The sequence below is a fragment of the Poecilia reticulata genome, linkage group LG11, assembly GCF_000633615.1.
Source record: "Poecilia reticulata strain Guanapo linkage group LG11, Guppy_female_1.0+MT, whole genome shotgun sequence".
In the NCBI taxonomy this organism is placed as follows: domain Eukaryota; kingdom Metazoa; phylum Chordata; class Actinopteri; order Cyprinodontiformes; family Poeciliidae; genus Poecilia; species Poecilia reticulata.
In genome coordinates this window covers 15,358,284-15,384,697 of record NC_024341.1, presented here as the reverse complement: position 1 = coordinate 15,384,697, position 26,414 = coordinate 15,358,284, and the positions used below count along the sequence as shown (strand labels likewise).

The following is a 26,414-nucleotide window of genomic DNA, read 5'->3' as shown; positions in this document are numbered from 1 at the left end:
TGGAAAAATGACAAAAGCCACACATTGCTCAGGTTCCCCCTCCACCACCACCCAGCAGGATGTTGTGCAGGGAATTGCTTGCTTACAGGTTCGGGGTGGGGTTGTTCAGCCTTAGGGCCTGCGTGAAAACAAATCTCGCAGGTGTCAGCTATTGAGTGGCGGAGGAGAATATTATCTGACTGGCCTTTGTGGTTATGAATGAGCAGGGGCTTGCCGCAGACAACCAAATTCTTTATCAGTCCCTCCCTCCACCTCCTTTTTTGACTCCAAGTTGGAGCCGTTTTAAGAGTTTTACAGGAGGCCACAGAGACACCAAACAGTGCTGAATGTGACCTCCCTGCTTCTCTGCAGGCTGTTGAGGGAAGAGGAAGTCGGATTTCATCTTCCCCATCAGCCACTTCCTCTCTCTCTTTCTCTTTCGTGCTCCCGCTTTCCCTTGTTTTTTTTTTGTTTTGTTTTGTTTTTTTCCAAACCAACAGGTTTTGCCGCAGTTTGCTGCTGCTGCTGCAACATGCCACAATGCCGCCCGACCAGTCGGGCTGTACACAAGCCTTCAGAGGTCTGGTTGTGATGAGCGGTGCGCCCACGTGGAGGGGAAGAAACTAAAATAACATCCAAACCCTGTGGATCTGAGTGGACGACCTCTGAAGGGTTTGGCGTCGTTAGTGAGAGGGCGAACCATGCCTCCAGGGGGGAGAAAAAGTTAATTCCTTACCTCAACACACTCGCAGTCGGTGAAAGAGAGGGAGAGGTGAGGTTTTAGGTCAGTCAGACGTGGGCCGGTGGGACAGAGGCTGATTGTGAAGGTGATGACAGCTCACAGACAGCAGCGGCGCTCTGATTTTTTTTTTTTTTTTTTTGTGCAAGCCGGGACTGTTTGTGGTTGAAGTCAGCAGAATTTGAATCTAACAGACAGGGGCAACACAGATCGATGTCTTTCATCAACAGCGCATCTATAATGTTAAAAACTAATTTTATGTTTTCCATCAATTTTAGAGTAAAACTTTTGGAGATTTTTTTTTTTAAGTATGGTTCTGTTGAGATGCTCCAAGCAGTTAATATCTTATCTGTTCTGCATAATGTTTTGTGAAAAAAGTCACACACACACACATACTGTGATTTTGTGTAATCACCATACAGAGAATAGTCAAGGTGTGGAAGAAAAATGAAACAGATTTTTTTAAATGTCTGAAAAATAGTTAATCCCCTGGCAGATCGGATCAAGAACATATCATGAACAGAAGTCTTAAAGTCTTGTGAAGGATTCTCAGTTGGACCTAGGTCTAGACTTTGACTAGGCCATTCTAACATGTGAAATGCTTTCATCTATTCCGTCGTAGATTTCTCCTGCAAATATGTATTCAGCCTACCGGTGGTGTACTACCTGCTATGTGGTTAACGTGTAATGTCAAAATGACAGTAGTTACAATAAACCTCTACATTAATGCTTCAAAAAAGCACAAATTTATTTACTATTATTACTATTTTAAAAAAATTTAATATGACGTGAGACTCCTTATACATACAAAATGTAAACGAACAAAACCTGATTTATGGTGATGTTGCTAAACCAAATCAGAGATGTCTGAAGTGATAAACAGGTCATTTTATTTCTGAGACTCATAATAGAAGTCATGATTTACTTCCTATTATTTATAATCAAATATCTTGATCTTCATCTCAGGTTCTTGTTTTCCTCCATCTGAGCGAACCCTCCGCCCAGCCGCTACACATCACACATGTCTCCGCCTCAGCTGTGAGTTTCTGAAACACACACAGATGCAGAAACCTAATCCTGGCCAAGTCCAGACAAGCTGCTCCCACCGTGAAAAAACTCCTGGTATGTAGGATACACCTTTCACCTCTGTCACGGCGCGAACCTCACACTCACACACTCCCACTCGAGGGAAGGCGGTCGGAGGCCTCGTGGCCCCTCACTCTGCCTGTGACAGCTTGTTCGGGGGACCCTCTCCCTCTTCCAGCTGTCCTGTCGCCACACGGCGGGCCGACATTCCTGGTGATGCAGGGAAAGGAGGAGATAAGGGGGAAAGCTTAACTGTATTTTGATTTTCACAGCAATGCTTCTCTTTTTTTTCTTCTTCTCCCAAAGAACAGTTAACAAAGCATCTCAGTATTTATGCATACCAGCTGAACCGATGTACATGAGGAGGAAAGAGAAACAGAGCCAAGTGAGTAGTAACTTCAGTTCGTTCTTCAGGACCAGCTCAGACAAACCGAGCAGAAGGAAACACTTTCAGGTCATCTCAAATATTTTTTCAATTATTTATTTATTTTTTTAACAAAAAAAAAAAAAAAAAAACATTAAGAGAAGATGGACTACACCACTGATTATCTATGCTCTGAAAAAGTTTAATCATTAATACTGCATAGGATTATATGCAGGGTTTCTCAAAATAAGGGTCGGGGGGGGGGGGGGCAGACTTGTGATCAACAAAAACAAGGCTGGGGTGCTGAGAAAACTTTCAAATATCAAATTGTGTTTTAAAATTAAACATAATGGCATACATAAAATGAAGGCCGCAGTAATACAGATCCAAAACCAAACAGTATTTTAGTAAGAAGAACAAATCAAAAGCTTTGGACATCTACAGGCTGATATTTTTGGTTTATTTATCTAAAAAAAAAGAAAAAAAAGAAAAAGAAAAGTCTGAATAGATGTAGAGCAACAGTGGACAACGATTTTCAAATCTTGCTTCAAATTCCTAATCATATTTAAGTCTGGACTTTGACTAGGCCATTCTAACATATGAATGTGCTGTAAGAGGTTCTTATATTCCTGTATAAATCCATCTTCCCATCAACTCTGACCAACGTCCATGTCCCTGCTGAAGAAGGGTGTCCCCTCAGCATGATGCAGCGACCACCATGTTTCACTGTGGAGATTATTTAAAACTTCATCGGGTTTTTTTTTTTAATTACGCAGAGCGTTTTGCATGTTGGCCAAAAGGTTACACTTTGGTCTTATCATACAGAACATCTTCCTTAACATATTTTCATGTTTTCTGTGGTCTCTTCATGAGTTGTGGCAAAATGCAAATGTGACAAATGTGACATTTAACAATTTCTCCCTTCTTAGCAGGCTTCCATAAAAGTCAGGTTATTTGAGCCAAAATAAAGGCTAAATCCATAAAATCCATAAGGAAGGACTTAAACTCACAATCTTATAGTGGCAACGCACATATAAATAAAAATAAGCAAAAAAATAATTAAATATACATTTTACAAGCTATTTTAAGCTTGCATTTCTCCATGTTTGCCAACAGGAAGTAGATATTTCAGTTATTTTCGGAATAGTCGTTTTTGTATCTTTATTGAGAGCAATTTACCTTCCAGCTGTTTAGTTTCTAATAAGTGATTTCCAGCAAAGTTCCTGACAGGAAACTGAATCTGTTTAAACTAGAAACCTACAAAATAAGGTTGAGCAGAGATAAAAATCAAAAAGTTGAACGGTGCAGCTTAATTTCCTTCTCTTTGTCTGTGTTGTTGAACTCTCTTTGGCTCGGTGCCGCAGGAAGAAAAGAACCCCACCTGTATTTATCTAGCAATCCCGCTCTAATACACACACGCACACACACGCGCGCACACACACACACAAACACATAAAGAGCTCAGGTGCTCTGGAAAGCAAATTGGACAAGGGAGGATAGTGATCATCTGCAGAGCACACAAACATGCACAACTCCTGCTGACGGTTAAATGTAAAACATAATTTTGTCTATTTCCATACAACAGAGGCTGAAGGGATTCATAAGCAAAAATCTGCCATTTTATCATGCAAACACTTTCATTAAAGACAGTTTGAATAGTGCACGGCTGCATTTTACTGAATTTCAAATTATCGTAGCATTTGTAGAGCATTAATATCATCATGAAATGCCGGTTAAATTCAGTAAGGATCACCATCTGACTTGATCTTTATTTTAGATCAAAAAGGGCTGAAATCTTAAATTTAGCATGAGTAATTGCAAATAATTGAACAGCTCCTCAGTTGTTCCTCACTGCATCACACAGACACACATTCGTTCTCTGTTTGCTCAGTCAGGGTAATCCCAAGCTCTGGGATCTCCTCACACAATAGCTTCTTTACCAGGACAATGGCATTGTGCGAGCTAATGACAGGGCTCCTGCACGCCTGCCCGGGTTCGACTCTGAAACTCCCTAAAAATCACACTGCGCAGCCATTCAAAAAAAATCTGAGGGTTAAAAGGCGAAGTCAGTAGATGTGGACAAAGTAAGTTGATCTTATTAGATAAACCAGCTTCTATTATTATCATTAAGGTTTCTGTTAATGAACACAGGCAGTTATTACATTTTATTCTTTACCAAAATCAAAATAGTTGCACTTTACCGCTTTCCCAATTTGCACTTGTTAGGTTTTGCTTGTTTCAAACGTGACTTTTTGGTCTAAAATACAGATATATTGATAAGGAAAGATAATTTTCCAGGACCTGGTTTTTTTCTTGATTGTATTTTAACCTCCATCCATCCTCTTGCACCCTTTTTCCCTCAGTGGGGTCGGGAGGGGTGCTGGTGCCCATCTCCAGACAATGTTTCAGGTGAGAGGCGGGGTACACCCTGGACAGGTCGCCAGTCTGTCGCAGGGCAACACAGAGACACACAGGACACACAACCATGCACACACACACTCATACCTAGGGGCAATTTGGAGAGGCCAATTAACCTGACAGTCATGTTTTTGGACTGTGGGAGGAAACCGGAGTACCCGGAGAAAACCCACGCACGCACAGGGAGAACATGCAAACTCCATGCAGAAAGACCCCAGGCCGGGAATCGAACCCAGAACCTTCTTGCTGCAAGGCAACAGCTCTACCAACTGCGCCACTGTGCAGCCCACTGTATTTTAACCTTTTTTTTTTAAATTATTATTATTATTATTTTATTTAACTTGAATTGTTTTCTATTTGAATCTTCTTGTTGTATTGCTGTGAAGCAGTCTCATTTTTACTTAAATGAATAAAATTTATTGTTTGCAAGACTTGTTTACATAATTACCTACATGTGTTCAAATGGGGGGAGGAGGGGTATTTACACGTAGGAAATTGAAGTAGTTTGTACCAAAAAAAGGCTAGAAACTGAGCCAGAATGTCTTTTATTGTGCTTGCAGGTGAGCCATCCCGCCCCTTACCTGATAGCCAATCAGAGCTCCGCTCCGCTCAGCATCAGCCAATCAGGAGCCGACTCTGGAACTCACCTTCAATTCCTCCCAGTGAAAGAATTTCGTGTAAAGCGGACGTTAAAAAGGCAAATATTAGAGCGTATGTCAGCAGGATGTTGGTCGATGTTTGTTCTAAAATGTATGCAAACTGAAGAAGAGACGAAGCAAAGCTATTGGTCCAGGTTGGAAGGACGTTTTTTTTTTTTTTTTTTTTTTTTTTTTTTTTTTTTACCTGGCAGGTAGAGGAGGACAGGAGCGGGGAGGGGAGAGACCGTCCCGGAGAGGGGCAGGGAGAAAAGACGCGGGGCGAGAAAAGTCGACTTACCTGTAGCCCAACTTCTGGCAAACTCACTCTGCTAGCTGCTCCGACTTGAAAGTCCAGTTTCACAAGGAAGAACCGTAGAGGAAGCAGAAATATGTCACAGGAGACAGACAAGTAAGTGATCGAGCCCGAGGAGAGGAGCTTAGATGGGTTCTGGACGAAGAGACGCTTGTTTTCCAGGTCTAGCTTTGTGGGCTGTGGGGCGAAATAAAGCGCTCACTCACTGGTCATAACTTCACCTGCGGTGGATATTTATGCCATACATGTTCTAACGAGTTCTTTTCACGCAAATATTTGGAGCCGTGGATTTCATTAGAGCGGAATTCGCCATTTTTGACTGATGAAAAAGCCCGTCAAAGTGGCAGGACAAAATTTTTAAACGTTTTTTATTTCTAGATTTTTAAATTTTCGATAAACCTACTTCAGATTTGTGATTTTTTTTTTCTCTCTCTCTTGGCTGCTTCTAAAATATTTCGTGAGTTTTTATATATAGGCTACAGTATATATTTTTAAACTCTTTGTGTGTTTTATTCGCAAATTCTTCATAAAATAATTGGTATGTGCTGATTATTGAATCCGAATTTTCGTCTTTAATTTAGAGAATCATAATAAACAATTTTAACTTTAAAGGCAGAAATTTGAGCCTTATTAATGATTTATTAACCTGTTAGTAGCACAACATAATACTTTAAGAAAAAATATTTTAAATATGGTTTGTAACTTCAATAAAACTTCAATTATAGTACATTTATCTTTATTATTTTCAGGCCCTTTACATTGAAATTGTTCAAATTAATTAAAAGTGTATATTCTGTTGCTTTTTTTTATTATTCTGGTATGTTCAGTTTTTCAGGGTTTGTCATCATAGCGACATCAGGTGTCTGCCATTATTTTGACAGGCAGTGGTTAACAGTTTCTGCAAAAATCCAACGTAGCGGAAAGATAGTAATCACGTTTTTTTTTGCACTAATGTTTAGTTATTCGAGTGCAGTAACTGCAGTCATGGATAACCTGGCAAACAAAAAAACAACTGAAATTTAAAATAATTTAAAAGATTTATTTACTGAGAAAAGAAAGAAAATTAAAAAAACTTATTGTGGAGTGTAATTTATAAGGCAAAAAGTAAAGGTGTTATACAAAGTAACTCCTTTTAAAATTTTTCTCCTAAAGTAAATATAAATTAAAGATGTGTTTTGTTTGGTTAATAATCCTTTCTTTTTGAGAGAATCTCAAATTTCACGGCTATTTTACATTACTGATTAATCTTTATTTGTGCTGCAGCTATTAGAATAATGAAAGTGTTCATGTTGGCACTGTTTGTTGTACAAGTTCAAGTTGACTCACTTATAGCTTTATCCTCTGATTGGCTGAGCCCAGAGAGATGTTGTGGCAACACCGAGTGTGTTTGACTACTCTGTGATCTCCACTTAAGTGGGACTAAAGAGCGCCAAGGCAAACACACACATACGCATACATACACACCCAAATGGCAGCTATAGATTACGAGCTAATCTTTGAATTCTTGTGAAATCGATCATTGAGATAAAGACTTTCAATAAAAATCAAAGGCAGAGTTAAGAAACGAGCTGAAAGCAGCAATGAATCAATAAAAACTGTTGGATTGACCTTCTTCCAGTAAGCGTTTGGTGGTGGTCGTTCCCAATGAGAGCTCTTTCCCTGCCGTGCGGCGCGCTTACACCAGCGAGGATGAGGCGTGGAGGTCGTACCTGGAGAACCCACTGACGGCTGCCACCAAGGCCATGATGAGCATCAATGGGGACGAGGACAGCGCCAACGCGCTGGGGCTGCTGTACGACTACTACAAGGTGCAGTGTGGAGGATGGTGACGGCTGTGCACATCGTTTTAGTGATTTACATTGTTCAGTTCACCAAAAAAACGCCATCTCAAAGTGCTTCACAGTACAGTAATATGGAATCCAAACTGATCCAAATTCAAATCTGTCCAATTTATTCAACTTATGTAGTCAAAGTCTTTTCCAGAGTCCAATTCAATTCAAACACAGTCAGGTAAATCATTTAGCTCTAATTGGTAAAAGTGAATTATTTTTGCAGCAATTCCCAATCCAAAACAAGCATGTGGCGACAGTGGAGAACAACAACAACAAACACGATTTCTAGGATTTCCATTTCGCTACACCTCACCAGCAAACAGAAGTCTGTAGTAAGCAATAAGGCGTGTGACATACCAGGAAACCTTAAAGGTAGACAGACTGGTAAAATACAATCAGATTCATCAGTCAACTTCATAAAAACACGCCTCTGTTTTAAAGAAACTGCATTGTTTTTCAGGCAAAAAGGAAAAACTAGAGTTGGGTAAATGGTATTGTCTATTATAGACGCTTAATTAGAGTGGCACATACTTAAAAGCCACAAGTACCTCTCAAGTACTGGCTTATCTTCTAACTGTTTGTGGCATTATAAGCAGAATCCCTCAACATAATGTATCCTTGTCTCTTTTTTAGACCAGAACAATATAATAGGGTGACTGTGGCTCTGTGGGTAGAGTAGTCGTCTTGCAATCTGAAGGTTGTAGGTTTGATTCCAGCTTCCTCCTGCCACATGTCGATGTGCCCCTGGGTAAGGCACTTAACCCCAGATTGCCTACCGAGTTGCATATCGGTGTATAAATGTGTTAGTGGGTGAATGTGACTCTAGTGCAAAGCGCTGTGAGTGGTCAAAAAATGATTGGATAAAGCGCAATATAAGTTCAGTCCATTTACCATATAAAAATGTGACCTTTTGGCCCGTAGATCCCAGATTTAGCCTAAAAACATTCAAACTTCAACATTTGGTCCAAATCATAATACAATTATTTACACAGACTCAAATTAACTTGCATACATTTCAGTCTAATCTTGGCTAAAATGCAATACAATCAAAATCAGTCGTCTAAGAAAGCTCGGCTGATTTAATCGAATCTAGAAATCCGTCCTATGGCAACAGTGGACAGGAACAAATCCCTTTTAGCAGGAAGAAACCTCCAGTATTGACAGTTCAGACGCAACAAAACAGTCGCACTGGTTCAGGAGTAGTTTCTATTTCCTACATTTACAGATCGCTAAGTGGACGTTTTTCCACTTTTTATTTTCACATTTCATTGTGTTTTCTGTATCTATCCAATGAGAAGCTTGGAGGGGAATTGGGTAGCATTTTAAGATGGATAACGATTCACGGAAAACAATAAAATGGGAACATTTCGATATGAAGACCATCTTTTCCCGTTCTCACCTTTGCTTCCCTTTTACCACTCAAGGCAAAAAGGGAAGATCGGAAGAGTCAAAACTGACTCAGGCAATTAAACTTGAACCTCTTGCAACATAAACTATTCGGTTTGGTCATGATTACATTCTTTTTGAAAGAGTTTCTTTCCTTAGGGAAGAAATCATACAGAGCAATTAAAAATCCTTCAGAAAGTAAACTTGTTGTAAACAGGAAACACTCACCACCGGTTGGTATCTTCTGCTGTTGACGGTTCTCCTCCTGTTTCCAGGTGCCCAAAGAAAAGAGAGTTTTGGCAATCCCCAAAGTTCCTGAAATCCCTGAAGACCCGGAGAAGAGGTCAGTAAATTTAAGTTTCACAAAAGCTAAGGATTTGCTGTCAGTAATAATAATACAAGAACAAGCCAACAGAGTGTCATATAAAATAGCTTAATATAAAAGCGGTCTGTTTTTCTAAGAACAAATTGATCTTAAGGATTATAGAAAAATTAGAGAAAACATGTCACAGACTTAAAAGCCTGATATCCGCTCTGAGACAAAAATGAAGTACAAAATCCTGCTGCCGGCACTGAATAAGTGGAAAAATATTGACATCGGTTATCATTTTTAATGTTTATGACATGGTAAAATATCGTTCTTTATTTAAAAAGTTTTAGTTTAACTTTTTAATACCTTTTATAATTAAAAAATACCTTAAAGATTGGTGACAGTCATTAGATTACCAGGTTTTATTTATTTGTCATTTTTTGACATGTCAGCTTTGCTTCACTAGGTATAAATATAAAAATATGTTATTAACTAAAATCCACAGCATTTTAAGCTAAATGAATCTCTGCTGCTAAATCAATCAAAATTTGCCCTTCGAATGGACAGGTGCTTATTAGTTTCACCTGCTGCTCTATTCTTCACCTTCTTTTGCTTGTTAAATTACTCAGACATGGAGGACTGAACCAAAGCATCCATCCATTCATCCATTCATTTCTAAAAAGCAGACAGAAAAAAAAACATTGACAACGCATCGAGTAATTTCTACAAAAGTTGCCATTTTTGCAGTTTTCTGCTTTTGCAGTTTTGGCTCGTTGTTAACCAAAAGGAGTGAGTTGTTTGTGTACGTCATTTTTAAACAAGTGAACACAGTTTAGTCTTGTTGCGCTTGCTGAGGTGTGACTGTGACTCAGTGGGTAGAGTAGAGAGCTCGCATTTGGAAAAGCCACTCGGAGAGGAAGAAGCCATTCCTCCGAAAGTGGCATAAAAACACTGATTTGTAGACACACTCAAGAACCCAGGGCTCAGCTTTTAGAGATCGGTCCTATCTGGCCCTAAGACCACTGTCTTTAGGAGCGACCAAGGCTGCGTTGTTGTTACTGTTTCTGCTCATATGACAATGTAAAATCAAACGATATAAGATGATGTAAGTCATTTATTCCACATCCACAAAGAACAAAAGTAGAAGAAAAACATTTTAGTCACAATACAAGAGACTTTTTTTATTTACAAGGATAAAATGGGAGCGGTTTGCCATAAAAAAACCTGCTCCATATTTCAGCTTAAGGCAATAAAACTTTACAACAAACCTTTAATTTTTAAACATTGTGCCAGCCCTTTTTTTTTTTTTTTTTTTTTTATAAAGTTGATGATTTTGTTTCTGGTTTTGTTGCGTGTGGCTCAGAAGAAAATAACACCATAAACCAATTTGAACCCATTTTCTTTTTTTGTTTGTTTGTTTTGCTCAGGCCAGTGTTGCCAAACAACCCCACCAGCCAAAATGAGACAGAAACCCTGGACAACCGAGTCCAGGTCCTAAAGTCCGTCCCGGTCAACCTCTCGCTCGGCACCGACCACCAGGAGCCCAAGCTGTGCTGCTCAACGGGGGAGGCCCCAGCGGGCGCAGATCCTCCGGCCATGGCCGTGGTCAAAGCTGAGGTGTACACGCCCGTCTTCATGGCGGGACCCGGCCTCCACTACCGGGTGGAAGGAGAGGAGCGGGTGGTCTACGAGCAGAGTCCGTACGAAGTGACCACCGTCAGCCACAGCTCGTACATGAAGGAGAACCAGCAGAGTCCGCCTGACAGCCCGTACGAGGAGGAGACAGACGGGGTGAGACAGAAAACACTGCAGCTGTAAGAACTGCAGACGATATGACATCCTAAGACTGTATGGTTTCACAAGATCCCAGAATTTGTACCTGAATTAAAAACAAAAATGGTTTAATTCTCTTTAGTACTGCTGCTAAATATATATATATGTATATATCTATTGGTTCAGCTATAGTCATATTGATATTTATAAGATTTATTTTTCTTTTTTTGATTTTAATACATACAGAATTAATATAACTGGCAAAGACAGCAGCAGTTTCTAGTTGCTTGATGATTAAAATATAAATTTTTTTGTAGAAGTGATGATGGAGGCATTTATATAGTTTCCACTGGCATCTAATAAAAATGACTTTAAACTGTAATATAAAATGTTAACCGTTTTGAAGTCATTTATATATATAAAAAAATGTTTTAGCTTTTTGCACCACTTTTGGCAGCAGGACAAAGAGAAAAAAATGCAATGATGTAGCATGATGCAACTCTTGCATGTGGCAAAGTCTAGTTTGATGATGCAATTTAAATCCCAACACTTTGATATCAATCTATAACAACTTAATGATGGAAATGTGTAGTGTTCAGCTTACTGTGAGCTGCATCAAAACGTTGGAAACTGATGCAAAAGGAGAAATGAATTAGCCACGCAAAGAATATGCAAGTAAGAAACCTGCTGATGATTGGTACAAGAGTGAATCTGTACATGTAGGCAGAGGTTTAACATTAGATGCGTTAATTATCTGTCTCCTTTTTGCCTCTGTTGCTCTCAGGTCTGTTCATGAGAAAACCTCTGCGGAGGAGTTTCTGTTTTTGTTTCATTTGCTGCATTGTTTGACGAGTTCCTCTCGAGCTGACTGAATTTTTCAGGACTGATTTCCTCTTTCTGTGTGTTTTTCTTTGTTTGCCTGCATTTTGAACAGAAGTACCACTCACCTTCCTCTCTCGCTACAGACGACTTCTTATTTCATCAGGAGGGAGCGTAAGTCCCTGCAGCCTCCTATAGTAGAGCAGACAAATGTATATGTAAAGTGTTGCAACCGGTATTTAAACCTGCAACTCTGAAAATGATCCATAAAGGCACGCATGATCGAGCTGAGTTGTTGGTTGTCCCTCATCCTGCCTTGTTATTTATCATCACAAATCTTTCTGGATGTGTGTGCGCAGCGGCAGTTTTCAGTATACGTTGGACGCCTCTCGCTCGCTGCGCCAGAAACAAGGCGAGGGACCCATGACTTACCTAAATAAAGGCCAGTTTTACGCCGTGACGCTCAGCGAGCTCAGTGCCAACAAGCGCCTCCGTCACCCCATCAGCAAAGTCCGGGTGAGTGAGTGGCTCATTTCCTTCTCATGTTCCCATGGAGTTCTTCATACACTAATTAATTGACATCATCTGTAATGTCACGTTTTTGTTTAAAAAAATAAATAAATAAAAAAAGGACTGTCCTTTTCCCTCTGTAACAGCAGGAGATAACTGGCATCAAAGGGTTTTTGCTTTGCTTGCTCTGGTCGACTCTTTTGAATATTTAAGCTCCTTTTATGTTCAGAGCCTGCAGCTTTGCAGCTTTTATCTTTTCTCTTGCTGCAGGCAGTCGTCTTCAGCACACATGCTCAGAAACTCTCACGGAACATTTGTAGGCAGTTGAGGAATATAGCGAGGTGTATCGTTGAAATCCAGAAAGCCAGATGTGTGCTGCGGAACATTTTACATTCTGACACTGAAGCCAGGTTAAGTCAGATGGACTAAGACAATTCCTTAATGAAAATGTATGTCAATGATGGCTCTCTTGATATACAGCTATGGAAGAAACCTCATGGCTATTCCACCAAATATTGATTTATGAACTCTTAAAACATTAGCATTGATGTTTCTAAATGAATATCAACTCGTTTTCTTGCATTATTTGAGGTCTGAAAGCGTTGCAGCTGTTATTTTGTTATTTCTCGTTTTCTGCAAATAAATACCAAATGTTCGCTGGGAATTTCGGAGACATGTTGTCAGTAGTTCATAGAATAAAAGGACAATGTTCATTTTACTCAAACATATATCTATAAAAAGTAAAAATCAGAGAAACTGATCATAAATATATGTGTGTCTGGATGGCTACCAACATTAACTTAACAAATTTTTCACTTATCCAGGCGGCTATTTCGTCATTTTGAATCAATTTAATATTTTGAAACTGAAAAGAGGTTCATGTCTAGTAAGGTTTTTTATGTTGTGGTTTTTCAGCCATAAATAATAATAACAATAATGCTATAATAATACCAAACTGGCATGTCACAGCATGACAGAATCAATATGAGACTTTATAATCTTACTTCCATTGAGAAAACAAACATGTTGTTATGATTAAACAATTATTTTAAACCTAAATCTTCCAGAAGTATGAATAATTTTGGTCTTAAATGTATCAAATTCTACGGCTCATTAATTAGATTATGGATTTTTATTTTGATAGGATTAACGGTTAATATGGTAAATAAGACGGGAACTCCAAACATGTTAAATAAAGAATGCAAATCAGGTCAAAGATAATTGACTTTCTTTCTCTGCTTTTTGGATAATGTTCACTCAAACCTGTTTGTTTCTATCGTAATTTTTGAGCTCTTGAGGTCATATTTTCAGCCTAGTGTGGGCTCTAGGTGGAAAACATATTCATCTTTCCTGAAAACATGCAGCTGGTGCGTAAAAGACACCAGAAATAAAAGTAAATGTTACCACTTTATTTGAAGTGATGGAAATGAGCTCTGACATGACATCTGTCATTAAACTAAAAGGCTTCAGGTGCCTTTCGGTCTATTATGTGGATGGTGATACATAGTTGGCATGACAACTTGACATTAGAGTGAAGAAATAACCTCTTATTTGCGCTGCAGAGTCGGTTTAAATTGGCCTTCATGTGTGAACAGCCTATTAAACTGCTGCGTTTTGACTTTGTCATCATCAGATTGCTGTAGCTCATGAACGCTTTCTTCCAACTAAACAGCAACCTGACTCATAAATCTCTTGTCCGTGATGGATGCCAAGGTGTCGTAATGCCATGAGTAACAGCTAAAGTCTGACATTATCTCAGCGCAATCATTTATTTAGACATATTCTTCCCTTGTTCTGCTTCTCAGAGTGTAATCATGGTGGTGTTCAGCGAGGACAAGAACCGAGACGAGCAGCTCAAGTACTGGAAGTACTGGCACTCGCGGCAACACACGGCCAAACAGCGGGTCCTCGACATCGGTAAGATTTTTTTAAAATTTGACGCAAGATGTTTAAAAGTGGTTTTGATAGTCGCTGAACAATTTAAGTGCTTTTTGCACAGAATATAGCTCCTAATTGTCTTCAATTTGCAATGCTGAAATGTCTGGAACGGCATAAAGGAATGGGAATTTGAATACTTAAAAGCTCCAAATCTGAAAAAAATGGAGTTCTTACATGATGTTATGAACTTTGTTTCTGATTTTCCACATCAAAATAAATGTAATTGCTTTTCTCTTATCCTCGGGATCATTTTAGTTCTGGATTTAAAACCGGAAACAAGATTCTTGAACTTGGTTTTAGTTGAGGTGGCTTTGTTGGGGGGAAAAACAAAAACACTTAATCATAAAACCCAAATTTGTGAATGACTTGCATTCAAACGTCCATGATGTCATAAAAACGGAGACTCGAAATGTTGCAATGTTGTTATAAAGCAACACAAACAGTTGAGCCGTCGAACTAAACCATCAAACTCCGAGTAGGAATGTGAAAAGTGTAGGAATGCTACACCATCCATCCAGCCATCTGACAGGCAGTTTTACTTTAGAATCACTACATTTGGAAAAAAGAAAAAGACATTTAATCAAAAGAGCTTTAAGCGGTTTAAACGTTTTAAAACCTCGCTGACTGAGAGGCAGAATGACACATTTACATTGTCAGGAGTGCTGGAATGTGCTCAGTAAGTAAATAAAGCAATACCAAACCAGCCTCCACCCAGCTGCCCGCCATCATCCACCATCAGGCAATGGATCAGGTTGACCTACAGTCCACACACACACACACACACACACACACACACACRCACACACACACACACACACACACACACACACACACACACACACACACACRCACRCACACATACACACACATACACACACACACACCATTGAGTGTTTTAACATGAATGTGTTGCAGCATAAATCCTCTAATCTTCCCGACATTACCCAGGTGATTGATCTTAATGCTCGTCTGTTCCAAACGTGACGAGTCAAACTTTCTTTTTCACGCCGCCTCCCACGGGCGTATGCGCACCGATCCGAAAGGCGCTCGATCTCCACTCCGTGACATTTGCTTTCCCTTTAAGCTCGGCTGGGGCATTTGAATCTTAACCGTCTTTTCTACGCCTTGTTGAGTGAATGCATGTGAGACGCTCTGAGGCAGTTTGGGTGACAAGCTTGGGCCTGCTGGGTAGGCAAAGATTCAGAGGTATGTGGGAGACTTTGGGTCTGGATGCAGACAAACAGACACATGCACAACTCCGTGCAGCTTGTTGGGACAGGGATAGGAATGTCAGCCACACTGTTACCTCAACTGGTCCTGGTCTGTTGAAAGTAATTTTTTCCTTCAGTGTAGATTTTCATCTTAATTCTCATGTTTACACCAACCAAGATGAGTCACAATCAGCCTTCGATTCACACGCGTCTTTAGATCTCCAGGTACATTTAGGGCCTTTCATGGCAACGGAACATGAATTTAAGTGGAAAAACTAAAACTAAGATCTCATGCCAGACTCCTGTTGGGGTGGTGTTTGTCCAAAATTCTTGGACAGATCACAACTTAACTTGTCGGAGCAAATAATTGTCCATGTATGAGTATCCTAATTGCTTTTGGTGATTAGTTGCACAATGGTGAACTATGGAGTTTATACGTGTTTTTTTTTTTTTAAAGAGATGGTTTCAGCGTACTTATGCACAAAGACAACAGAATAATCGACAAATTGTGAAAGATTTCCATGAGTAGAATATGTAGAAATGTAACTTAACATGTAAATTAAGTAAAGTGAAGTCTCCATGAGGTCTATTAATCTGTTAATGAGTTTAATAAGCTAATTAAGTCCAACAGTAGACGTCGTAGGTAAATTCATGCATTGGGGTTCTTTCTGAAAAGCTGGAGTCTTGTCTCGACAGCTACAGAAATGCCCATATCTTAGGTAATTTTCCGCAAGTGGGCAACAAACTGTAAATCTCCGCTCTCCAAAAAAACTCCAAAACATTTCTTTGTAGTATATCCAAAATTGTCAGTGGTTCACCTCAAAGATAACAGTTTTTCCTTCATCAAGTAAGTGTAGAAGAGAAAATAAAATGCATGTTTTGGCACAGATAAGTGAGATTCCTCACTATAATGGAATTTTAGATTAGTCCGAGGTCGATTTTTGATGCATAAGAGGGTTCTTGAAGAAATGAAGCCAAACTAAAGGAATCTGTCGGCGTGATCTCTAAAGACATGAAAAGTGCAACTCTTTCTTATTGACTCGGGTTATGCTTAGATCACAATTTTCTGTTGTTTAGGTTACATAATTAAGTAGTTTTGTTTACTTATAAATAACTCTGTTGTAAAACTTTTGAACCCTGTTGCCTTTTAATTAGCTTTTTGATCTTACTAAAGCATGAAATTATGTCTCTAGCCTCCCTCCCAACTATCCACCGTACAACTGCTATGAGGAAGTGTAATCTCTCTCTCTCTTTTTTTTTTTAGAACAAATCCCTCAGGTGTCTCTTTTTAATGTTTTTGCAAGTGTAATGAGTCTGTTTTTATGTTCATGTGTGAGACACAGTTCCAGATCAGACGCATCAACAGCTCAACCCATAGGGCATAAATATTTTTCCATTATATCAACAGATGCGGTTGCGGAAACACATCTGCACATAATTGCACACAAAGTTTTCGAAACATTGTTCACTAGCAGACCACCTGTGTACGGCAGTGCTGTAAAAGTGAGTTCTAGCCGGATGGAAATTAAAGAAAAGCTGGTATGAATAGAAGTTGAGACAAGGCGCATCGTACCCCGGGGCTGCTTCAGAGAATGGGTCATTTGAATGAGGTTATTTACTCGGGGGGTGTTCGCACAAGAAGGCGTGCTTCAGCCTGCCCTGCTGCTTTGTGCACCTGCTCAGAGACCAGGAAGTGTTCATGCGATGGCGGTTAGGATAATGGAGGACCTCACTAATACACATTTGGACAATGGTCACATTAAACTAACTCGTTGTCACACAGTAAAAGCAAATCTTAACGGATCCATCCCACACAAAAAAAGCAGTCGACTGAGTATAATTAATTATTGTTTATTCTGAAGGGTTTTTTCTGTTTGTGTATTCAGACTAACTTTGGTGTGTATTTTTAAATTTATTTCAAAATTAGCATTTCAAATGAATCAAATGAAACCTTTCTTGTCTGTCCGTATCCATCTGGCTTTCCTTTCTGGAAATTAAGCTAAGCTAAGTTCACTCTAGTTGACACTCTAAGTAAGCTAGCTTATAGCATATAAATGCTAGATAGCAGATGTAGAGTTTAAGCTTATCTTACTCTTGGTAAGCTTTTTAGCCAGTCTATCTTTCCTTGAGTTGAAGGTTATCTTCTCTTAGCTGACTTATCAAGATTTTAGGCTTATCTATTTCTAGCAAACTTATCTAGAAAGCAATTTCATCTTATGCTAGCAAACCTTTATAGAATTGAAGCTGATGTTAAACTTCAGATAGCCTAGTTAGCTATGCCGTGCTTAAATTTGTAATAAGATAGCTAAGTTATTTATCTGAAACTTTGACTATGTTATGTATTAAATAAGATAGCAAGCTTATCTGAAGCTCGAGCTTATTTTATGTCAGCTAGCAATCTTAGCTAGAATTCACTATCCTACCTTATATGGCTCAGGATTAACCAGCCAGCTAGCTTAGAGTTTAAGCTTACTGTATCTTAACAGAGAGATTTAACATTTCATGTAACAGCTGAAGAGGCTCTGAAAATGAAAAAAAATCCCTCCCAAAAGCAGTCCGGCTTTTATTTACACACATATATTCATTTATTTGTAGGTTTGTATGTTTCTTTAGCATGTTCCTTTGATTGGGTGCTTGGCTGAAGAGCATTCTTATTATGGCCCCAATTTTTATTTCCCATACTTGTGGTCAGAGGTCAACCCATAGCAAACCGAAGCACTGATCTGGCTGCCCTTTTATGCCCCAGTTGAATAGCCTTTCTTTGCATCCTCTCTTGCCCTTTGAAGCCATACTCTCTGTTTACTCAAGCAGATAAGGCTTTATGTCCTAAAACTGAAGCGTGCCACATGATTGCTTATCTTAACAATAGCTACCAGTTTTTGCTCTTATTGACCAATTTGTTGGGTTGATGCCTGATAGCTGGGAATACATTCGAAATTTGTATTTGCAAGAAATAAACTACGTACTGTTTTTATTAAACAGCTGATTACAAGGAGAGCTTCAACACAATCGGGAATATTGAAGAAATCGCCTACAACGCCATCTCCTTCACCTGGGATGTGAACGAAGAGGCCAAGGTACAGAGGACTTATGTTACTGTATTTTTTTCCACCCTTCTTTTTTTTTTTTTTGCATGCAGGAATTAAATGTCATAGTAATTTTCCCAGAAACCAGTTTACTCTATTTACTCTCACTAGAGGCGTGTTGTGGATGTGGAAAAGCAGCTCGACAGGTTTTTTTAAAAAATTTTTTTAATTTTGTGCTGATTCAGATGTTGGCAAACAAACGCTCTTACTTGACAAATTAACCGGTTTTTCGAATGTGATGCAACCGTCTGACCCGTAGACACCGCAAATGCTCAAGAGCTTACTGTCATGTTTAATATTAAATCCTATAATGCTGCAATCAGTCAAGATCTGAGCACCGAAAGCTGTATCTTCTCTCTAGCTGGCATGTTTTCAGCTGGGTGTCATAAAACCGACGGGCAGAGCCGCCTACATTTGCTCTGTTTGTTCTCTTTGTTTCTGTGAAGCCCACTCCTTTGTGACCACTCCTTAAATGCAGCCCCGTCGGTGTTTAAACTTCGGAGTGCCCCCAAGAGCCAACACACACCAGCGCCCGTCCCCACCCTCTCTTGTTTGCTTTGCCCTCATTTCTGACGGACTCGGTGTGTGCGTTTGGTCTGTTTATGTGCACTGTGAGTCAAGAGACTTTTTTTATTTATTGCAAAAGCGTAGACAAAGACGTTTGAAAGAAATCCAAACCAATGCTTCTTACTATCTCTGACTTGCTCTATTTGATTTTTTGGTGCAAGTGTAGCGTCTGTTTAGAGAAATGTCATCCCAACACACTTTACAAAACAAGAACATCTTGTCAATATACTTGAATATAGTCAATCTAATCATACACACAGATAAAAAGACTAATTCCAGTTAGATCTGTGTTATGAAATGCTGTAGTCAGCCAGGTTTTCTGTCTAAGGAAACCCAGCTGGTTGTATTTCTCTTTCTGAACAAGCATGTGGCGACAGTGGACAGTCGATTCCAATAAATAAAAGCAAAAACTGTTACATACATGCATACATTGCTGATTTTTACTCAGGACAAATTGCTATTGTTATTTGTTGTTTGAATATTTCATTTTACACGAAATATAACACAATATTGAAGTGAAAAGAAGAGGATACCTGGTTTTGCATTTTTTCAAAAACGTATCTTTTTTTTTTTGACGTAATATTCACATTTTTGAGCGGCTCACAGGGCATTGAAATTGAAAAAGAGTCTGACAAATATGGAGGAGCTGCTGAGATGCACATGGTAGTTTGGAGAATCTGTCTCCGTCTCCAGGGTGAAACATTGTGGTGGCAGCATTATTCTGGGGAGATAACCTGCTATAAGCTGCAAAAGACTTAAGATTGGGGTTGTATATCAGCTTCTAGTGCAGTGGTCCCCAAAGTCGGTCCTCGAGGGCCGGCATCCTGAATGTTTTAGTTCTCTCCCTGGTTTAGCACACCTGGATCAAATGATAGCTCATTAGAGGCCTAAGAGGAACATTGACTTGCTGAAAAGGTTGTTACTACCACCAGGGAGAAAACTAAAACATGCGGGATGCCGGCCCTCGAGGTCCGACTTCGGGGACCACTGTTCTAGTGGATCAAAGACCCTAAACTTGCAGCCAGAGATGGAATAAACAGCTTAGGTGATAGCATAATTATGTATCAAAGTGGTCTAGTCAAAGTCCAGAGTTAAATCTAAATAAAAAGACATGAAAACTGATGTTCACAAATGTTATTTGTCTAATCTGACCGAAATGGAGATATTTTGACAAGAAGATTAGAGAAAAAAAAACTGTCTCTTTACTGAACGTAGTGACGGCTTGCTTACCTTCTGGATTGCAATAATCATGTTTTGACGTTTGTCTGCTGAGATTCCTTGAAAGGAATTTGTTTTGCGTGGCTTTGGAGAGTGAAACAAAAGAGACCCATGAAGATTTCTGTAGACCAGAACAGATGAAGATTCGAAATCAGGAGGCTGCACGTTCCCTACAGAGATCACTTCCTGTCTTAAGTAGGTTTTACGTGTGCGAGTGCTGGAGCCGGATCTGCTCATCTTACACTGTCGCCTTCAGATCTTCATCACCGTCAACTGCCTGAGCACAGACTTCTCCTCCCAGAAGGGGGTGAAGGGTCTTCCTCTGATGATCCAGATCGACACGTACAGCTACAACAACCGCAGCAACAAGCCGCTCCACAGGGCGTACTCACAGATCAAGGTCTTCTGTGACAAGGTGACCAAACACTGCTGCACTGTTGTTGATATCTGCAGGAACATGCCACTCGATCCTGCTTTACTATAAAAGCTGTAAACCCCGGTAAAGATTCAGAGTTTTTGGTGGTAACATATAAAATGTATCTAACCGTCCTTGTTACTGTGAATTGTTGCAATATGGTTTGTTAATCGAGTGCAAGTTTAGGTGAGTTGCTATTTTCTCACAGCCTTTTTCTGATTAGTAAAGAACATATTCTCCTGTTTTTACCATTTTGAACAGTAGCCAAGAGAGAAAAAAAAAATTCCAAGCAAAAATATTGTATTTATTTGTAGAAAATGAGAAACAGCCTATAAATAACGAAAAAGATGCAGTGGTTTCAGACATCAAATCATGCAAAGAAAACAAGTTTATATTCATTTAGAAACAACAACACTGATGTTTTAACTCAGGAAGAGTTCAGATATCAATATTTGGTGTAATAACCAGGAGGTTTTTAATGGAGTTCAGTGCAGTGGGCTCTTCATTTTTTTCCGGAGCTGTATTTACCTTTACCTCTTTATAATTTTTATTATTCACATTTCTACTTTTTATTTTTACTTTTGTAAATAAATCAACAGACTCTCACATGTGTGAGATCATACTGATACAACGAAATACATGTTTTAAGCCTTTATCTTGAAGATGCAGTGCAGGTAAACGTGGAGGAAGCTGCAGACCTGTAGTTTACTGGACTCTAGTGGTGACAACAGGAACTGCAGCCAAATCCTGTAGAGGAGAGAAAAACTACATAGTATGATATGTGCAAGTTTTGTTTTACAAAGCAAGAAGCTACCAATGCTGCCAAACCTGACTTGTGGATGTCTTTATTTTATGAATCTGCACATTATTTGGCTTATTTTATTTATTTATTTATTTATTACATTTTTAACCATTTTAAAGGAATATTTGCAATAATGTTGCAAATTTTATCTGCCTGGCGATTTTTTTTTCTCATCAGGAAAAACGCTTTAGGAATGTTTCACCATCTAGTCGATTTTTTTGTGTGATTTACTTTAACGTCAGTTTGTGTAGTTATGAAACTTTGCCTTTAAAAATTGAGGTTTGCATTGAAAATATTGAAGTTCCGACTTCAATATTTCCTGTAGTTTTCAGAGCAATGAGGCTGAATCCTGACATCAGTGCTCCCTCTAGTGGTCAAAACAAAGCTGCGCATAAGTAACACTTTTTTTTTATTTTTCTTAGCTACTCCTGCAGACTTGAATCGTTTTTTACCGCCTGACTTTTTTTTTTCTCTCCAGGGAGCTGAGAGAAAAATAAGAGATGAAGAGAGGAAATTACTGCGCAAGAAGTCGAAAGGTATAGCAAAAATTTAACACAAATAAGGAGTAACTGAAATGATTTGTAACATGGAAGCAGAAATAGAGTGCTCTTCTTACAGTTTACGGCTATAAATATAGTTATTTTTGTTTTAATAGTAAACAAACACTGGGTGAATTATCATGAATGAAGTGCTTCGTTTTTCTTCTGTGTAGGGAAAGATGGCGGTGTCGGGGTCATAACTATTCCCAAAAAGTCCGACGTCACTTTCTTCAAGACCATAACGGACTTGGAAGCCCAGCCGGTCCTCTTCATCCCCGACGTTCACTTCGGTAACCTGCAGAGGGCTGGACAGGTAGGCGCCCTGTTCGACGAAACCTCTTAGCCGAAATGTGACTTTTCAGATCTGTAATCGTAAAATGTTTCAAAAACTAGGAGCTTCGCTTACTGCAAAGAGAGGGAGAGGGAAACCACAAGCTGAAGAAATGATAACATTGTTTTTCTATACTTCAAATGTTCCTGCAGCAAATATTTGGATGCAATCTAGAAAAGTCTAGAATTGGCTTTAATTGTATTCCAGATCTGGATAAGTTAGCGTGGAAACCTGATGGATTTTCCACACTTTCTCCCTCGTTCCATTTTCTAAAATGCAAAAGTTTTCATTTCTGAATGTGCAGACATTTTCAAGTTGTTTTATGTTTGAATAACATCTTTCATTTTCGATTTGTCAAATCCAGTAATTGATTTCAACATTTTATCCTTTTTGTGTTTTGAGAGCCTAGAGTGATTGAATACCAGAAATGTACTATTTCACAGCTTTTTTTGTCCTCAAAGCAACTTTATATGTATGTTTCACTGTTAAACTGGACAAATGCAAAAGCAGAGTTTTTACAAACAGAATAAAAGGGATCAAATGAAAATCGGTATTTGTTATAGAACAATCCATTCGAGATGTGGGAAATCTAAGTGCGCCACATTTTGAGCTGGAGGCTAAATGAGGCAGACAAGATTCTAGAAAAAAGTAGAAATGTGTGCCATTTCAAAATAAAAAATATATAGGAAATCTGTTTCTAGAAATTGTCTCCTGCTTTTCTTTCAGTTCAAAATTCTGTCTTTCTTTGTGTTGATGTGTCACATAAAATTCCAACAAAATGCATCAAAGTTTAAGCTTGCAATGCAACAATGTGAAAAAAGCTGATGCGTAGTTTTATGAGCCACTACATTTGGTAAAATGTCCAATTCTGTGGGAAAAAAAAAGTGAGATCCTCTGACATTTCTTGACATTTTGCTTCCAAGTGCCCCTGTTGAATATTCTTTAAAAAAAAAAAAATTCTGACTTTCTTGGAAGCAAAACCGAAACTAAAGTTTCTGTCACATTACTGTGACTATTACTCAAATGGAGACAGATTAGCTGGCATTTTAAACAGTTTCATTGTCCTGATTTTATGTTAAATATTAAAACATTTTGCATAACGCTTTTGAAGTTTCACCTCTAACTCTTTATTTGTGCCTAGGTGTTTACGTTCAACGCAGAAGAGATTGACAGAGAAGGGTGAGTGTGCATCAGCAGGAAAACAGGAAACCACGCCTCATAGCAACTACAAAGCCAGTTGATCTCGGGATTACAATTTCTTCTTCTTCTTTTTTTGTGTTTTTGAGGAGCGTGTTGGTGAAGAGGATGTTCAGGCCGACTGATGAAGACCTGTGCCCGTCGCCGCACAAACAGAGCCGGGAGGAGACGCACAAACGGGGTAACACGAGCACAAGACGTGCTTTCCGACTAATGGGGTTCTTGCAAAGTTTGGGAAAGTCTGGAATTTCATTTGAGTATTTTCCAGGTCTGGATATTAACTCTGGAAGAGGATAATAAAGTGTAAATAAAGTAAATATTTACAGCCATGAACAAAATGCTGTTTTAATCTGTAGCAGGTTCCCAATTAGAGTAAAAGCAATAGCTGGTCTGCTCTCAGTCACATCTGGCAAGTAATACCAAATTATTTGAGCATTTGCTAAATCCAGTGTGTTTGCTTGGATGTAAGGAATAGCAAACGCTTTTATTGTGAGTCAGCACAGCAGCGTATTCCCACGAGGAAAGAAGCAGCTGTTCCTGAACTTCACACATCCTTATTTCCTCCGGAGCTCCTGGGGAATAAAACATGGTACTCAATGTTCATCCTTGGCAAAATACGCTAAAAATCCTCTCTGAGCACGGCTTGTTCCGGAATAGTGCTGGTCTGGGTGATTTTTAATAATTACGTGTGGGAAATGTCAAAAGTAACAGCCCAAGGTTATTTGTGATTGTGGTCTTCTTGTGCAAGTAAGGAAACTTTGAGATCCTTGAGGCTTCATGAAAAATGAAGAGAAAATTTGGGAACTCTGACATTACCAGTCAGGTTGCGTTAGCCGCCTTCTGCTTTTGCTTTGCAGTGCTGCTGTACGTCAGGAAGGAGACGGATGAAGTGTTTGATGCTCTGATGCTGAAGTCTCCAACCCTCAAAGGCCTGATGGACGCTGTGAGCGCTGCCTTTCTGTCTGCAGGCGTCAAACACAGAATATATTTCCAGAAGAGCTTGTCCTCACACGCCCCTCTATGTTTTTCCTCAACAGATATCAGAGAAGTACGGCGTGCCCACAGAGAGGATAGCCAAAGTGTACAAGAAAAGTAAAAAAGGGTGAGCTGGTGTCATACTAGAACTGTTTTATGTCCAGAAATTTATAGAGTTAGGTTTAAATTAATGATCAAACATGACCAACAGTAAAATTTTTGGTAGTGCTTTGGATTATAATTTTGAGAAAACTTCTAATAGGTTTGAAACAGTAATGTCTTCGAAATAAAATCCTTATTATTGCAAAAAAGATGGTTCCTGCCAAAATTGACAATAAATGTAGAAATAAATAAATCGTTCCATAATAGAAAAAAAAACAAAGAAAATATGGGGAAAATAACATTTGTAAATACATGGACAAAGGAGAGAATGAAATATTACAGGAGATAATATATCAAAGTATGATTAAAAAAAAAAAGTGACAGTAAATAAAATATACAAAATAACTACAAAATATGGGGGGAAAGTAGAAAAATTATTGAGATTAAAAGGAAACTAACAAAACAATGAGTGAAAATAAAATAAAATGGAAAATTAAAAATAATAGCAATGTTACAATAATTGAAAATGGTAAACATTAATTCATGTCAAATAAGTTGAAGAAGTTGTTTTTTTGTACATTTACTACTTTATCAAGCCATTTTTTATTTCTAAATTTACTGCCAGTTTTGGCAGGATCTGCCCTCCATAAGCAGCTTCTACATTACTAACCAACCGTGATGGCCTTTCAAAATAAGGCTTTCAGATACTTCTATTATCTAAAATTCTTTGAAAAAGTTAATAATTTACCAACAAAAAAAACAACCTTAAGATCAAAATTTTGGATTCAATATTAAAAAATTTTTCTATTATTTATGTTTTTGGTGGGAAGAATCCTGGTGAACATGGACGACAACATCGTGGAGCACTACTCCAACGAAGACACTTTCATCCTCAGCATCGAGAACAGCGCCGACGCCTTCAAGGTCACCCTGACGGAGATCTGACGGTTCGCCCTCGGATCTCAGCGCCTGAGGGGAGAAACTTCTGATGAGTTGATGGACTTTACTTCAAACCTCTGAATCCCCCGATTCCCACACTACACTTACCTCTATGAAGCATTTTCTTTTTCCTATGCAAGATGACAAAAAAAGAAGAAAAAAAAAAACGGACGTTCTTGTGAATTGATAGAAGAAACGCTGGACTCTATATCCATGTACTTCGGTTTTACTGAATATTTTTACTGTATAAACTCTTTGTTGTATAAAATAATTATGTACAGATGCGTTTTTTGCCAAATGCCACTTAAATATGTCTGATGTGCTGTATGTAGCCGCAGCTTTAATTTACTTAGTTGATTCCAAGTACAACTTAGCAGCTTTTTTTTTTCTGCATGCCAAACTTTGTTTTTGCTAGAAGTGTCATTATTTATTATTATTTTGTATTTCTATGCATATGATCCAAGAATTTCAAGTAGATTTCTTCAAAATCAAAGTAAATAAATTTTAAAATTGTTTGATGCCCTCGTCTTTCAGCCACGTGGTAAAAGCTACGTTTTTATTTAGCATGGTTTTTAAAACATACGAATGAAATAGTTCATCTGTAAAAGGAGATGTAATATAAGCACAGCTGTTTGGAAAATGTAATAAAAAATAGAACAGAAATGCTCTTTTCAAATAGCTATAATTTATCAATTAGGCAATAGCAAAAAATAATAATTTCTACTCTTACAGTGGCGTGAAAAAATATAAATTACTTCTGTTTTTTTGTTTTTAAATCGTGTTTGCTGTTATTAATCAGATTTTTTTAGTTCATCTGGGTCTGAATTTACTACAATTGTTATTTTTTTCTTTGGAAAAATAGGAAAAACTTGATGGTAGCTCTAGTCTCTAAACGTGTCTCAACTAATTTAGGGGCCTGTAACGCCT

The 26,414-nt window shown here is 38.6% G+C and overlaps 1 protein-coding gene across 4 annotated transcripts; it reads left to right on the top strand.

The window, feature by feature from the left end:
- The first annotated feature begins 1,752 nt into the window (after positions 1-1,752).
- Positions 1,753-26,005, top strand: grhl2b (grainyhead-like transcription factor 2b). Of its 4 annotated transcripts, none has more exons than XM_008422092.2 (18): positions 1,771-1,840; positions 2,111-2,189; positions 5,147-5,633; positions 7,156-7,345; positions 9,031-9,098; positions 10,493-10,856; positions 11,773-11,831; positions 12,017-12,173; positions 13,973-14,084; positions 18,299-18,393; positions 20,444-20,602; positions 21,883-21,940; positions 22,117-22,256; positions 23,416-23,453; positions 23,561-23,652; positions 24,329-24,414; positions 24,509-24,573; positions 25,379-25,493. In XM_008422092.2, exons 3-18 carry the CDS (start codon positions 5,614-5,616, stop codon positions 25,491-25,493), a joined length of 1,818 nt encoding a protein of 605 aa, XP_008420314.1. In that variant the 5' UTR covers positions 1,771-1,840; positions 2,111-2,189; positions 5,147-5,613. The 4 variants fall into 4 exon arrangements, with proteins under 4 accessions (XP_008420317.1, XP_008420314.1, XP_008420315.1 ...); XM_008422093.2 differs by having other exon boundaries at positions 1,773-1,840; positions 2,116-2,189; XM_008422091.2 differs by lacking the exon at positions 1,771-1,840 and adding an exon at positions 1,987-2,017 and having other exon boundaries at positions 25,379-26,005.
- The last annotated feature ends 409 nt before the right edge of the window (positions 26,006-26,414 follow it).